The 17,198-nt window shown below is 41.8% G+C and overlaps 1 protein-coding gene across 1 annotated transcript in view; it reads right to left on the reverse strand.

The window, feature by feature from the left end:
• IQGAP1 (IQ motif containing GTPase activating protein 1) overlaps positions 1 to 11,367 on the reverse strand; it is a 97,886-nt gene extending 86,519 nt beyond the window's left edge. Inside the window, exons 1-2 of the mRNA XM_057720406.1 lie at positions 11,209 to 11,367; positions 9,308 to 9,407 (exon numbers count right to left, since the gene is read on the reverse strand). Coding sequence (XP_057576389.1) covers positions 9,308 to 9,407; positions 11,209 to 11,263 — 155 coding nt within the window. The 5' untranslated portion in view covers positions 11,264 to 11,367. The remainder of the gene's footprint in view (positions 1 to 9,307; positions 9,408 to 11,208) is intronic.
• Positions 11,368 to 17,198: the final 5,831 nt, after the last annotated feature.

Below are 17,198 nucleotides of genomic sequence, written 5' to 3' on the forward strand. Positions count from 1 at the left end.
GCCACAACACCAAAAAACACAATTCTTGCCAAACTATCCAAGGCAATTTCCAATGCCACTCCTGTCTGCATGAGGTCACTATTGAAAAAACAAGCAATTGGGAAGAAGGAATGCTTTTCTAAGCTGAATCGAAAGTAGGCGCCAGAAAGAAGAAAACCAGTCAGGCACTCTCTAGTCTCCCCAGAGTCACTGTATGTATCCATATGACCTCTACTGCATCCATTTCCAATTCCAGGAGACCATCTTAGTGAGCAGGAGTTAGGTCAAAAAAGTTAAACAGACACATTTATCACAGACCTGTTATGTTTCTAGACACCTATAAAAATCACTCAGATTTTATGTTTACTGTATTTCTTACAAGCATTCATGCACAAATTTTTCATCAATCAGTTAACAGTTACTTACTTATGTCTATCACTATCTTTAGCTCTGCAGTGAATAAGAAAAAGTATAAGACAGAGTCCAACGATTTGTTAGACACAAAAATACAAGAGACAAATCAGAGAAAAACTGCCCTCATATAGGCAGAGTGGCAGGTAAAAGAGAGTCTGCAATTGGAAACAGGAAACAGCTCACATTCCCTCAACCATTTGACAACTAGGCTAATGTTTAATGTCTGGGAACTAGCTGACTTAATTTTCGACTTAAATGTTGTTCCTTCAGTGTTTGTAGAGGTTGACAGCAATAGTGACGGGGTCGCACAGACCTGGGCTTGAATTCCACAGACAGTCATATGACCTTGAAACGTGATACTAACTCATTTTCTCCCCTCTTTAAAATAAAAATAACGCTTATCTGACTGTAATGTTGTATGTAAAGTACATCATCATTCTGCTTAATTACTGATAGATACTGTTGCTGTAGGTATTATTTTCAGAAGCACAAGTAGTAGTGCAGTGACAGACTGATCCAGAGAAGAGCAAAGGCTTTGGAGTCTTCACTGAGCCTGAAATGTGGATCTATCACTTAAGAGATGGGTGAGTCAACCTCTTTGAGCTTTGCTTTCTTTTCTGTTAAGTGTAGATAAGAATAAGCACCTCATGGACCTTCAAGAATAGCCAATTAGACAATGCATATGAAGTGCTTAGCACAGTGCTCAGCACATGGTAAGTGCTCAATAAGTGGTACTGATGATGATGAGGAAGAAGAAGCGGGGGAGGACACTGACCTTGGGGGAGACAGGAAATATTGTATATTATGAGGTCCGGGCAAATCGCAGGGTTGGTTTTTGGTTGTGGGGGGTTGGTTTTGTTTTGCTTTCTCTTAGCTGTTGTAAAGATATTTGAAGTATTGAGGTTTCTATAATAAAATACCTTATCGAAAAATTCTTTCCAACATACAATTATAAGAAAAAAAAGTTTTAAACATTCAAACTTAAGCAAGTAGACTTTCTCTTCAACAAAAACCATTAACCAGATCTTTCATTTATTTGTTTAAGATTTTTTTGAATCACACAGTGGCAAAGCACAGGGATCAATGAGATTACCAGAAGCTCCTCCAGAAGAAAAATCAAACGGCGGTCCTGATTTGATCAGGGAGGCAATGGGACCTCTGCATTCATGTGGCACTTCACTCAGCTTGCTCAAAGATATGGTCTCTAGGCAACCAAGTCCCAAATTAAACAAACAACTCCAGTCATATGAATCACTTCCGGATGGTCTCACTTTGCCTACCAGCACCTTCTTGCATAAATACTTCCTGTGAAAGGGTTTATTTAGCAGCTTCAATTGGAAACAACCTTGAGTCCATCAAATACCACATGGCTTAAAAACGTTCAAAACAGCTCCTGCTATCAACAGGTATCCCCAAATTGCTAAACTGAAGGAGTTATACAGAAATCAGAGACAGATCATCATGCAAAGCCAGAAAATCACATTCCTAGAACATGCCAATTTAGCCCCTCAAATTTATTTTTACTGTTTTTTCAATAAGGAACATTAAAATATTTAAACAATTGTTGCTCTGAAATCTAAGACCAGAACAAATATTTGTCAGATTAGGTCAAAGTAATGGTCCACTTAGCCCAATCAGACTTTCCTAACCTTGACTAGTGGACAATCCAGTTAACACCGATTTCCTATGGTCACTTCCACTCCAAGACTTACTGAAAATAAGGGGAATTGGTAAAGTAAACAACTGTCTTGGCTACAAGCTCCTTTTTTCCACCTGAAAAGGATCCTATATGTCACACACTGTTGTTCACAAGCTAATCAGAGACCATTTGATCTGTTAACAAGAGTAGAGAGGGAAAAGGAGTTAATAGTTCAAAATGAAAACTGCAATAGGACAAAGCAACTACCATTAACAGGACCAAAGAGAAAAATCAAGATGGTAGAAAATCAAGTTAGTCAAACAGAAGATATACATGTAAGACACATACCTAGAAAGCTGACTTAAACATAATGAAGACCATTCATAAAGCACTGTGCAGATCTAACCTACCAACCAGCACCCCCAAGACAGAACTACTGAATGAGAACCAATTATTAAAGATAGAACAATTTCCTAGAGCTAACATAAACAAAAGAGATATAAGTCAAGAAGAGTCTGCACCGTACAGGCAAAATCACTAAGCCAGTGTCAACTCTAATATGTAACATGGGGAAACTTTAAGAAACAACAACTGTACAAGTTTCAAATTGTGAAAAAATATTTTTAAAATGTTACTTGTTATGGAGCTAAAAATCAAGCTAGCTTCAGGTGTTGTTTCTCAATATAAGTACAAGAAAATGAAGTCACACACTTTCTTCAAGAAAAATGAAGGGACTCCCCTGATGGTCCCGTGGTTAGGACTCTGCACTTTCACTGCCATGGGCCTGGGTTCACTCCCTGGTCAGGAAACTAAAGTCCCACAAAAGCTGCATGGCACAACCCGCCCCCCACCCCCCCCCACCCCCCACCAAAGGAAATACAGTTCACCATAAAAGAATAAAAAGTCTAGAAAGAGAACTATATGTAATTTAATATTTGACATAATAGATATCAATTACTAACAGATAGTAGAAAGATTGCTTTTAAATAATATCAGAATAATTTAGAAACACCATGAAACTTAAAGGCAGATGCTTAAAAAATTAAGTAACTAAATCATAGAAATATTAACAGAATATAAAACTTCAAATGTTATCAAGGCCTTACAGAAATTAATCTATCTAGATAGAAGAAATTACAAACTGAAAGACTAACACTTAAACTGCATAAAACTTAAAACTTCCGTATAGTGCAAGAATAAAATGGAAAATCAAATGTTTGCAGCAATACAACAGGTTGACGCCCATATCATGAGAGCTCAAGAAAGTCAACATCGTGACGGTAGAAGACAGACAAATGTCACCAACAACTTGCAAAATAAAATAAAAATGGCAAACAAATATATGGGAAAATGTTTAACCTTTCCAGAAATCAAAGCAATATAACTTTTGGAATAAGCCTAAATAAATCACAGACATTATACACCCACTGGCAATAGTGATTAAGATGACACAGCAATTAAAACATCTAAATTTGTGATTTTCAATACCTCAAAAGTATATACTTGGACAGGCTTTCCTTCTTCTTATTCCATTCCTTTCTTATTATAAAACCCATGATCATTGTGAAAAGCATTTTAAATATACAGAAAAGCATTAAGTAAAAAGGAAAACTCTTCTCATACCCTCCAATCCCTAGAGGTATCCTCTGTTTCTCGTGCTTCCTTTCAGACAACAGCTTAAGTGTGAAGTGAAAAAACTAAGAGCTACCAACCTTTAGAACTTTGAAAGTGCCCAGAAAATTCCCTCATCATCTTCGCAGGAAATCTGCTTTTGCCCCAAGGACCAGGATAAAGAATACATTTGTTGAGTGCCTACTGTATTTCAGACACTGTGCCAGGCATTTAACCCTCACAGCAACTCCCTAAGATGCATAGTATCTCCATTCTGCAAAGTACAAACTTATGCTCTACTCCCTAAGGTAAAGTAACTTGCAGAACCAGAATCAGACAGAACTCACACCTGCCAAAACTGAAAGCCCTCATTCTCTTCACTTTGAGTATCTCAACAGTCAAGATTTTCAAAGATTTTTATTTTATTCAGGCTTTTAAAATTTGTTTTACTTCATTATAAGTATTATGAGATTACGGTAATATGCCTTTTCTTAGTAATCACGACACCTACTAACCAGTTGACTGCCTGCCTAATACATATCAGATACTGCCCACATTTCTCAATTGTAAATTTTGCTAAGTGTCTCAGCTACACTGTAGAGTGGCTTTTCTGGGTGCTGCTAGGAACATATCCTCCCTTTGTAACACTGTAATAGCTTGAATCACTTTTATCAGCAACCCACTCCTTACCAGGGAGTCTCTCCAAGGCAGCTGCACTAGGTTTCACAAAAAAGAGATTTTCATTTGTCATCATTTTAAGAGTTAAGAGTAAATCTCACCCCATACTCCTCCTTGATAATCATAAATACATGAATGCAACCAGCTTGTAGTCCCAAAGTACCATAAAAAAGCTACATTATAAATACAGATGATTGAACTTGGTGTACCTCAAAAATAAATAAATAAATAATTTAAAAAATGAAAAAAAGGGGCTTCCTAGATGGCGCAGTGGTTAAGAATCCGCCTGCCAATGCAGAGGTCATGGGTTCGATCCCAGCTCCAGGAAGATCCCACATGCCGCAGAGTAACTAAGCCCGTGTGCCAAAAAAAAAAAGAAAAAAAAAAAAAAAAACACAAAAACAAAACAAGCTACATTTATTGTGGTCCCTTAAACACACTGGGTCTCACGAGGCAATTAAATTACTTTTCTCATCTGTAAAAGGAGAGCATATTTCTCATCTGTAGAAGGAGAGCACAGGTTAATCTAAAAATGATTCTCGGGCTTCCTAGGTGGCACAGTGGTTGAGAATCCGCCTGCCAATGCAGGGGACACGGGTTCGATCCCTGCTCCAGGAAGATCCCACAAGCCGCAGAGCAACTAAGCCCGTGCGCCACAACTATTCAGCCTGCACTTTAGATGCCTGTGAGCCACAACTATTGAGCCCATGTGCTGCAACTACTGAAGCCCATGCGCCTAGAGCCCGAGCTCCACAACAAGAGAAGCCACAGCAATGAGGAGCCCGCACACCACAACGAAGAGTAGCCCCCATTCACCGCAACTAAAAAGAAAGCCTGGGCACAGCAAAAAAGACCCAACACAGCCAATAAAATAATAAATAAATTTATTTTTTTAAATAAATAAATAAAAATGATTCTCCTCAACCTTTTAGTGATATTCCTTCATCTGAGTATTCTAGAAGCTGGTGGGCAAGCTTCTAGTTAAATGTCTTTAATTTCTCTTTTTAAGATCACAGTGTGCCAGCCTAGATGTATCCAGATGTTACTGGAATTCTGATCCCACTTGGAGGAGAGGAGATCTGATGAGCCCGTCCTGGAAAATGCTCAATGCCAACAACAAAGACATATACACAAAAGAGAATTTGTTCTCAAGAAGTGATTTCTTTCCAAGATACTTTTTCAATTCCCCTAAATTACAGAAGGTAAAGGGCCTCTATTTAGTGCTAAGCTCTTGTTAACATCACACGGTTTTTGACAGTCTCCAACCAGCCACAGCCTTCACTTTCCCCTCTTTGGGGGGCATGCGCTGCCCCTTGAGCTGGGGTATGGACACTGAGCAGGAGGAAGGTGGCCCATGGCAGGCTCATACCAGCATATCAGCAAGCCTCTGAGAGAAGGAACCCTAAATTGTCAAACTCAGGGAGTGCTGGTATTAAACTTCCTCCTGTGACCTCTAACCTAACTGAATTTTCTCCCATTTCTAGTACTACTCACACATTCTCCTCCCCTACAGACTGTCCTCTTCTGCCCTGCCTGTTATGTTCTCTTCTTGGTTCTTTTCACCTGAACCTTCTGATCCTTCTATTACTTCCTCTTGTCTAGACCTGAGCACCTACATATTTAAACCTCACCTCCTTCAATTGAGTGAAAATGCTATTCACCTCTACTGTACAACTGCTCCTTAGCCAAAACAAATGAAAAGCCCAATCAGAACAGGCAAAAGGATAATAAAATATACTCACATTTAAGCATAAATATGTAATTTAAGATGTCTTGCTTTATAAAGTCCTTGGTCTGCTCTTCAGCCCTTAGCATAAAACCCTGAATCCTTAGCTGATATTTCATTAGAACAATAACTTAATTTCCATATTGAAACCACTCTCCGAACAATAAAGAAAAGCAGAATCTCTATATTTTCTATTTCCCAACCATTCACAAAGTGCATACTTTTATAGAATCACTCCTAAATTTTCCCACTTAATCTTTTAGGGAAACACAAACTCACAACACATTCTCATTTTTCTACATACATTCTTACTCATACTCCCTGTCTGCACACATTAAAATGCTCTCTCTCTACACACTCTCCTCTCTTCCCACGAAAGAGCTGTTACAGGTACAGGAGAAAATGGAGTGCCCTGGGATACACAATGGGGCCACTGTGCTATAAGGTGGAGCTTTCAGTGGGAGGAGTAGCGGTATTATAAATAGAACTAAAGAGGGGAACCTTTCCTCCCTTGGATCTCTCTGATCTTTCTTCCCAGTCTTGCAGTGGGTGTAAATTCCAGACCCTGGGACTCCTCCAACTTGGGAGGGGTGGAGGTTACGAAGGAAACGGGATGGGGCCAGTCCAAAAAGGCAAAGTGGACTTGTGCTAGAGGAGAAAGAGAGGCCCCAGCAACACGCAAGGTACAACTCAGCTCACCAGGGTAGGAAACACAACTGGGAGCGGAAGCCGCAGCTAATAAGCAAGAACATGTGATTTGTCTGCGGTGCACCTCGAACATTTTTAGGGGTGGCAGCAGCCACGTCAGGTGGCCAGGAGGGATCCCAGTTGCCTTTTCTCAGCATGACATTCCTGGGCTTTTTTTCCCAGTCCTCTCTAGTTGTAAAGTCTAAAGAGGTGCTTCCAAAGTTGACTTTCCAATCAAAGCTTTAAACAAAAACAAAAAATCACTGCATCTATATTTTATAGGACTGCCTCCACAAAATAAACCAGGCACATCTCCTTGATGTGAGGCCAAAGTGCAGAATGTACTAGGACAATATGCCACTATATTGTGCTCTCCCTTATAACTGAAAGCATGAAAAATAAAGACTATCACAAATGTCTCACTGCCTTAGTTACTTCCTAAGTACGCAAAAGCACCCAACTAAAAAACGTCCCAGGGGATCATGGCCCCTGGATGGATTTTAAAGGAAATGGGATCCTTTTTTACTCTGGGGGGGGAGGGGAACCTGACAGAAAAGAACATGCTCTAGAGTAGACAGAAATGAAGTGCCTTTCTAGTGCAGGACTTGAGAAGGAAATGTGAAAAGAACACCATCCTATTCAGGTCATCATAACCTAGTATCAGGTAGAGTTCTAAAGTGTTTTCAATCTTGTTACTCTATGCAGGGGGGCCATCAGAACCTTCAGAAGCATTTAAAATACACAGGTATCTGGACCTTCCAGCCCTGATCTACTGAACCAGAATCTCTGGGGTAAGGCCCAGAGAGCGCCGCCCCCCCCCCCCCCTTTTTTTTAAAGTTCTCCAGATGATCCTAATGTACACACCTGGTTAAAAACCACTGTGTAAAATGATAAAAACTATTCTTCAATCAAGAAAACTACAAGTAGACCGTGCACACTCAGGCCTCAGTTTCCTCACTGAAATGAGATGGCTGAATTAGGTTAGTAGTGGAACTGGGAACTTCCCTGGTGACCCAGTGGTTGGGACTCCGAGCTCTCACTGCCAAGGGTGCGGGCTCCATCCCTGGTGGGGGAACAGAGATCCTGCAAGCCGCATGGCACAGCCAAATTAAAAAAAATAAAAATAATAATATTAATGATGATGGAACTGGATTAATGGTAGCAAGAGGATGTTAGCCAAGATACCCTCTTAAAAAGGGAATTTTACTGTGGAAACCCAGTATTCAAAGCAGAAATGCTTTAAGGGAAGGAAGGCAGGCTAGGGCCCTTTTCTCTCATCCCCAGGTCACCTCAATGAACACACCAAGACTTCGCAGAGCCCGAGACAGTCTCTCAAACCAGCTACAGCTTTCAGATTCTCTACCTTCCAAAACTAGATCTAGTCCATAATTTAAGTAGCAGAGGACTTAATATTTTTGTTCACGGGACCCTTACAAACTTTGTATGAGAAACATCCCCCTTTCTAATAACATATTCACCTCCTTTGGTCTAAACTTCCATTTAGGAAAAAAAGTGTCATTACCATTCTCTCCCATTTAAATCATCACTAATCCCCTCACAACCCTCTCCCAGTCTAATAGAAGGGCTTTAAGCTCAGAAAAGAAGCCCGGATTCAAGAAGATGCACCAAATGCATATTAGTGGTAGCCCTGGGAATGGAAAGAAGGAGAATGGGACCAGGGAGGGGCATGAAGGGGATTCCAACTGTGTCTTTTGAGAGAAAAGGGGAAAACCTGAAGGGCTAACACTTAATAGTTTTGGAATACATGGATGTCTGTTGTATTGTTCTCTGGACTTTCCTGTAGCGTTTTAAGATTTTCAGAATTAAAAAGACAAAACGACAAAAAAACACTCTTGTTTATTAGCACCATTTGAAACATCCTTGATTTTCATTAGACTTTAACCACAAAACTTCTCATTATCCCTTGCTGGCTTTTTCCACCAAAGCTCGCTTATAGGATACATGATCTGTAATTACATCTATCTACCCTGGGACTTTGAGAAAAAACACAAGCACCAGAACAAAAGAAATGAACCACTGATAGCAAATCGACACTAAGACCACAAGGTCTTGGAGCATCTGAAAGAGGAAAACAGCAGTTGTACATTCACTTCACAAAGGATGCAGAGGATGTTGCCTTTGGTAAACAGTCTTTGAATATTGCCAAATGGGTGGATCTATACCCAGAGCACTACTAAGGGGAGAATGGACCCAACTCACATATAAATCAAAACCAGCGAAGAACCTGTGAAACATTAAGGCCAAAAACTTCAAACCTTAAAAATGCTTTTCTCCCCTATAGCTGGTAGTGCCCAAAATATGCACCATAAGCATAAAACTGAACAACAGAAATCTGGAAATTTTTCAGTATACATAAGTGTCCATTAGACTGTTTCATGATAAACTGCCATCAAGGCTACTTGCTCCCATGAAAAAAATATCCTACCTATACTTATTTATTCCTTCAAACTACCTGCCTCCCACAGTCACACCTGCAACATACTCAGAGATCTTTCTCTTTGTTCACACCATAACAGCTCCCTTCTCCCATTCTTCTCCCAGCCAACCTTTACCTCTTTGCTTCTTCCAAATGACAAAGGTACTCATAAGCCACATTCTGACGTCTCCTTTCATCCATCTCCTCTGCAGTAAGTCTCTCATTATCCAGGACAGCTAAAACATGAAAGAAAGAATGTAAGTGCAAGAATCTGTACCCTTCCTGAGCGATAAAAGAATGCCCACAGCATCAAATTCCTGCTAGTCACCTAGAGAGTCAAGTGGATAGTCAGGTGTTCTACAATGACTTTCCTAAGCCAGGAACCATGGGGTTTCCACTCTATTCATCCCAACCTCTGTTTAAAAGTACAATATTATGAACATGTACTAAATTTAAGTGTGACTTGAAAAATACTGACGTGAGACTTTTAGTCCAAATTTGTGCTGGTCTGTCAGTCAGATTCTCTAAATCCAAAGCTGTTCATGGTGTTTTGTTTTGTTTTGTTCGCTCTTTTATTAATCACTAAAACCAGCAGTCATTGAGAACTAAGTGGCAGTAACCGTACCATGCATTTTACATGCCTTCTCTCATGGAAGCCCCACAACAATCCTGTGATTACCACTCCCTCATTTTACAAATGAGGAGAGTGAGGCTGGGTGATCTTTGCCCCACGGCTGATAAATGGTGGAGCCTGGATTCCAACCCAGGCAGTCTGTCTCAAAAGCCTAGGAGCTTCACTTCAAAGCAATCTGCTTCCTTCATGGGCACCCAGGATAAAGAATAAATTCCCAGCTCCTGGGGCTGGCATTCAATGCCTTTCCCAATTTAGCCCCAACTACTTTTGGTAACTCTTCTCCCTCTACCTCCACTCCCTCATACCACTATGCACTCCACACCACTCAGTTCCCAACGCACACAGCGCTCTTCTACTCTTCAATACCTTAGTCCATGCTCTTCCTCTCCACCGCATGTCTCTTGCCCCACCCTGCCCTGTCAAACTACACAGCATCCTGCAAGGCTCTGTTCAAATGTCCTATCTGTGTTCGTCTTCCCCAAGCCCCTCCTCCTCACCCACATTACTGTTTAAGCCTAGTTAGTTCACATGGCATCTTTATCTCTATCCCTCCTTACTATCATTAGATAGTACACCTGCCCGCCTCTCTGATTAAAACGTTCTTTGAAAGCGGGCCCTGGTCTTAGTCATCTTTAATGTCACAAACGTGACACAATACCTCGCATATAACTGTTGAGTGAAATTATCCTAAAACAGAACATTTTTCGCAGAATATAAAATAAAATAGAAAACCTCAAGACTCCAAGGGACTCTCCTTTGGCCAGTGGTAACTATCCCACCTGCAGTTCAGTGATGTCCCAAGACAGGGACAGAAAATGAGGATGAGGTTCGGAAAATGAGGAAGTCAGAGGTTTAGACCTTTTTTTTTTTTTTTTTTTTTTTTTTCAGGTTTGAAATCCTGACGAGGGAACTAAGCCCGAGAAAGCTGAAGCGACTTGCCCAGGGCCGCACCTCTCAGCTAGCCCGGGGCCGGGCAGCTCTGGACCCTGGGTCTACCTCGCAGGCAGCACTCGGGCAGCACCTTCCCACGAAGCCCGAGCAGAGCCCGCGCGTCTCGGGTCTCCGGTCCCCGGGACACGCCCTGCACCGTCCTCCTGCCACCTCACCCTAGGCCGTCTCCCTAATCTCAGTCGAACTGGGAGTCGGGAGGCGCGGGGTGGGGCCGTCCAGCCGCAGCGCCCCGGACAAGGAGGGGAGGCCGCCTGGGTCCTCGCCGCCGCCTCGGAGACGCAGGGGACGCGGGGTGGGGGCCTCGCCGCCCGCCACCTCGCCGCACCGGCTCTTCCGGGTGCGCGCGGCCCACCGCCGCCCTGCCCCACCCGGCCGGCGAGCCCCCGGGAAAACGGCGCCTCGCAGGCAGCGAGCCCGCACCGAGACCCCCGCGCCCCGGAGCCCACACTCACAGCCATAGTGTGGCCGAGCCACGCCCAGTCCGTCAACCTCCTCCGTGGCGGACATGGCGGCCGAGCCCGGGTCTCTGCTGAGGAAGCGGCAAGACCTTGGAGGCGGCGGGCGGCGGCAGCTGCAGCTCCTGCAGACTGCGCGGGCTACCCTGGTCCCTGCGGCCCCGCCCCGCGCCTCCGGCCCCACCCTCAGGCCCCGCCCTAGCGGCCCCGCCCTGCCGCGCCGGCAGGGCCGAAACGGAAGGAGGCGGGGCCTGTGCCTCCCGACCACGCCCCCATCCCCGCCCCGCGCCCGCAATGCCTTCAGGAGGCGGAAGGAAGAAGGCGGAGCCTGCCCGCCGGTTGTGCTGGTTGTCGGCTCGGCTCAACAGAGAAGACCCGCCCCGGTCCTGGATCGTTGCCCTCTCCGGCCGCCGCCCCATCCGCACCTCTTACCGAAAGGCCGCCAGTGTTCGTAGCTTGAAATAAAAAACGTGGGCACCCTCCCTTCCCCTGCCTGCCTAGCCGAGCTCTTCTGCACCAAAGGGTTCAAGGAAGGCCTCTTTTGAAGTGGCCCAGTGTGTTCTTGTGGAGACGTGCAGGACCAAAAGTGCCGTAAGGGGCCGCAGAGTCTGGCAGTCTGGACTCCAGTCTTCTCCAAGATTTGCCAGCAGACGCCAGATTGGAACTGCTTAACCCCTCTGGCATTTGAGAAGTGGATGCTAAAGCAGGAGAGTTGCGTTTGTCCAAACTTCCTTTCTTTGGATTCCTTGCCACTATTCTTCGCAACTTCTTTTTAGGGGACTCTTTGCCCCTTTTGGGGATGCCTCTTCCCCTTGGAACTTGTGGCCTGCCCTTAAAATATTGGCACACAACCGAATTCTGTCCTCAGCCCTCTCCTGTTTTTCCTTTGCCCGCTCTTTCTGAATAACTTTATCCACGCTCACCTTAAACTGCTGCAGAGCCCTAAATAGGGATCTCAGACCAGACTTTCTAGAAGCCCCAACTCCTTATTTCCAGCTGTGTAATGGACATTTCAGTCTGTGAATCCAGCAGACATTTTAAATGTAACGTGTCAAACATTGACCCTGCTCCTATTATAATCCCTATTAATAGTGCTCAGTTCGTAGTCAGGACACAACAGGCTCCTTGCCTCACGCCCTGCATGCAATCGGTATTATTTCTGAAGTGTCTTGCTTTTGTCTCTGTCTCCACTGTGATTACATCATCTCTGTTCTCCCTTCTGCCAACCAACTCCCCCAGTCACCTGCGTGTTCTTTCTAAAGTGCAAATGTGATCGTGTTCTTCCTTTTTACAGTCTTTTTCTAATACTTCCTTCAGGATACAGTCCAAATTCCTTAGCATGCCAGATAAGCTACTTCACAACCTGACTCCAGGCTTTTTGCTCTAGCAATTTTCAGTTTATCCAGTCTTCCTTCAAAGTATTAAAGTGAGATACTTGAAAACTTATAAAAATAAAATACCCCCATTAAAAAATGATCAAAGATGTAATTTGTTACAAATTAAGAAATTAGTTCTTTCTTAAGCTTTTAAGTTCAGCTTGCAAATTTTATTATTCTCTTTATAAGTCCAGCATATTTTACCAATCACTTTTGAGAAACTTTGAATAATTTTTGGTCCTATTCACAAACTTTGTTAATTTAACATCTTCCAACACTTAAAACTGTCTACAAACTTAATCTATTAGCTTTTATTTTTAATTTCTTCAGTTGTTTAGCCTAGAATCTTTTCAAGTAATCTTTATAAATCAAATAAACTTACAAATATAATGAATCTACAGTTTTCTTAGATGACCCAGTTACATGTGTAAACAGGAAAATTTCAACTCAAAACCTTAAGTCTAAAACTAACTCAATTATATATTTAAAATGAGTTATAAGGCTGTCACTCTAACAAGCCAAATTTTCTTAAACATTGCAAGTGCATAAAATGTGAAATATGCACGTATTTTTTCTAAACCCCAACGTATTAATCCCATAGTTTTTACCCCCATTAAAGCTTTTTTGTGCTTAATTCTAACGCTTCTGAGTTGAAAGACATAGTAGACCTGCTAAGAAAGGCAGTTTCAGCCCAGTTAATTAATATGGCTTTCGATCAGAGGTTTCTATCAAGCATAAGTCCTGGAGCTGCAGACTTTCAAAGCTATTCTTCTCACTGTGCTAACTGTCATTTTGAGCCCCTTTTTATATTTTGTTATGGACTTCAAAACTCATTACCTCATCCTCTGACAACTATTAGAGATCTGTAAGTCCTACCCAGTTTATCTTTTGATTTTATTTTATATTTTTTGGCTTTTAAGTTATGTACATATTTTTATCTTAATGCTAAAGACCTTTGTAATGGGTGAAATTCAGATATGTAAATGCATTTGCTCTCTAATCAACCAGGTTATGGAACTAATGGGCTCTTGCATTCTTTCTTATTCCTAGAACCATACAATTCTAACAGGCATTTATACTAATATTCCGTTGAGTTTCAGCTATCTCAAATAGCTTTATCTGATTGCCACAAATTAAGTCATTTTTGATAAGTATAATAACTGTAATGTACTGAGGCATTACTGACACTGTTTTGTATTTATTTTCTCATCTGAGCCTTATAATAATCCTACAAAGAACTATTATTATCTCCAATTTACAGATGAGAAAATGGAGAACTGCATAATTCAGCTGAAGCCACACAGCAAGAGGCAGAACTAGAACTCAAAACCAGCTTTGTCAAAACCCAGACCAGACCTGGTCAATAAACATAAGTTCCAGAGAAATGCACATTAAGGTCATAACTGACATCAGAGTAGCAATGTTTTCTTTTGCTTTTTTAATTGATACTATTGGCAAGGGGGTGGAAAAGCAACCATTCTCATGCACTGCTGGCTGAGCTGTAAGCTGATAACAATCTTTCTGAAGTCCAGCTTTGCATTATGAAGCCAGCCTTGAAACAAGGAATTTCACTTCTTGGAATATATCGTAAGGAAGTTTTTTTTGTTTTTTGAGTTTTTTTTTTTAAGTTATTTTTTAAATTTAATTAATTAATTTATTATTTTTGGGGGGGTACACCAAGTTCAATCATCTGTTTTTATACACATATCCCTGTATTCCCTCCCTTAAGTTATTTTTTTTTCCCATTTCTGCACAGATCCTTCTAGAAAGAGAAGAAAGAAGGCGAAAGGGGTCAAGCACTACACAGTGTAGACTTAGCTTTTCAAACCCTGTTACAAACAGGAGTTGAATTTCTAAGTCTGGGAAATCCAAAGGCCCCCACCCACGCTGAACGGGGCCTGGCCCTGCGGCATGAAGCAGCAGCAGTGTTTATTCAAGACACAACACCGAGGGAGTCTGCTCCTGTTCCCTTCTCCCCGGAGAGGGTGCATCTCGACAGGTGATCCAGTAATCTTTAAACGCTCATAAGTTAAATTCATAAAACCACTCCCTTCGCCTGGTCTCGCCCAGGCCCGTGACTGGAGATGCACTGGAGATGCGCAAAAATTAGTGATGAAGATGCTCATTGGAAATGTCTTAAATGTCCATCAGTAGGTTGTTTTTGTTTGTTTGTTTTTTACTAACTTTTTCTGCTCCCTCATAACTTCGGCTTCTATTTGATGCAAGGCCATGCATCCTTACACCATCAGCTCCATTGAGGATATCAGTTGCCCAGTTCTGCAATCCAGTGGCATCTGATTGGCCCAGCTCATCTTTTCACCCCACGAGTATATCTCTGACCATCTACAGGTGTGCTGTTCTTGGATCAGATGCTAATCCTTTAGTTCAATTAGCTGGGGTAGGGAGATCAGCCAATTAAGAATAGAAAATTGTGAGCTGGCATTATTTCCTTTAATGGGAGACTGGGTAGGCAAACAATGATCAGTATTTTTAATATGATGGTTAAGTGAAAATAACATTATAAACTAATAAATGTATTATGATACCACTTTTGCTTTAAAAATCTAGGTAGAGGGACTTCCCTGGTGGTGCAGTGGTTAAGAACCTGCTTTCCAATGCAGGGGACATGGGTACGAGCCCTGGTCTGGGAAAATCCCACATGCCTCAGAGCAACTAAGCCCGTAAGCCACAACTACTGAGTCCATGCGCTGCAACTACTGAAGCCTGTGCACGTGCACCTAGAGCCCATGCTCTGCAACAAGAGAAGCCACCGCCCTGAGAAGCCCACGCACTGCAACAAAGACCCAACACAGCCAAAAATAAATTTAAAAAAACATTGCTTTAAAAAAAAAAAGTAGAGGTAGATAGATTTAGATGTATGTGTGAATAGAGAAAAGGGCTTAAAGCATATACACCAATATAGTAAGAGTGGTTTCTCCAAATAGGGAATTATAGGGGGTTTGTGTGGGATTTATTTGCTTCTTTATATTTACCAAGTTTTCTACAATGAGCTGCTCACAATATTATTTTGTCAATAAGTGTATATATGTGAATAAAGTTAGTAAATATGAAATGAATAAATAAACAAAAATTAAATGGCAAAATGATGGTCTAATGGGTCATTTTGGAGATATTGAATAGAACTGGTTCATGACCTCAAGGAATTTACAGACTCATGGGAGTGGAGCAATATTAACAGAATAACTTCAGATAAGCACCATAATAGAGAGTTCTCTTGGCCTGGGATACTTTTAGTCTCTTATCTGCCTGGGAAACTCCTATTCAACTTCCCAGACTCAGCTCTAATGTCACCTCCTCCCCAAGCAAAATTAATCACTTCCTCATTTATTTCCCATAGCACTTAGAAACCACATGTCTTCCCAAAAAAAGTCCCAAGTTTTTAACATTTTAATACTTCTGAAATCAGGATAGTCTTACAATCAGTATTAAAAGAAACTAGCCAGCTGCCAGGTAGAGAAGTAGGTGGGAAAGTACCATGGTTGTCATTGCACATGTGTTAATTTAACTAATTTCTCAGAAAAGGTCAGAGAACTTTCAGAGCTTAAACTGCTGACAGATTCATGCTTTAGGAATGGCTAAGTAGATCCAAATAGAGTTAGACTCTTCACAAAAAGCCTGGCTCCAACTTTGATTTAGAGAAGAGGCTAGTAAGTCACCCCAGTGATAAATGTACCCTATTGTTGATCAAGTTTTTTAAAAACATGTTCAAAACATTGATAAGATATTCTTGATGTCCCAAAAAGCTGTTGGAAATTGATGGTACGCCCCACAATCAAAAGTGTCTTTAATGCCAGGAAGTGTGTACCTTTAAATAGCTCTATTCTAGCACTTAACTCATAGAATTACAATTCGTTATTTACCTGTTGATCTTCCCAGACAGGTCATTAACTTCTCAAACACAGACATTTGGGTAAACTCAGCATGAATAGTCAACAGATGTAGCATCCTTACTGTTGGAATTTTAAGATCTGCTTTTTATATAGTTCATAGAGAAAATTTCCAGAAAGATGGATTCCTTAGGACAGATAGCAACACTTTGGACTGCTTTGGTTCCTTGTCTTGCATGAACACATAGAGGCTTTGGATACACATAGCCTCTTTTACAAGAGGCTAGAAAATCTGAGGCTATAGCTTCCCAACACTCTTAAAGATCAAATGTTAAGGAATTTGAGGGATAGCTTTCAAGGGGTTGTAGTTATGCGGGGGTAGGCAGAATTCTAAGATGGATGCCTGAGATTCTGTACTTGGTTATCCATTCAAACACACTAATCTAGGTACTGTTTTGAAGGGCTCTTGCTGATGTAATTAAGGTTACTAATCAATTGATCTTAAGGTAGGGAGATTATCCAGGTAATCACATGAGCCCTTTAAAAGCAGAGAGTTTCTTTAGCTCTAGCAGAAGAAGTCAAAGAGACTCAAAGTTCAGGAAAGATTTGATGGGCCACCACCAATTTTAAAGATGGAGGGGGCCACATGGAAAGGACCTGAGAGCAGCCTTGGGGAGCTGAGAGTGACCCTTGACCGACTGCCAGAAAGGAAACAGGGACCTCAGATCTAGCATGCAAGAAACTTTAATTCTGTCAACAACTT

The sequence above is a fragment of the Hippopotamus amphibius genome, chromosome 2, assembly GCF_030028045.1.
Source record: "Hippopotamus amphibius kiboko isolate mHipAmp2 chromosome 2, mHipAmp2.hap2, whole genome shotgun sequence".
NCBI lineage: Eukaryota > Metazoa > Chordata > Mammalia > Artiodactyla > Hippopotamidae > Hippopotamus > Hippopotamus amphibius.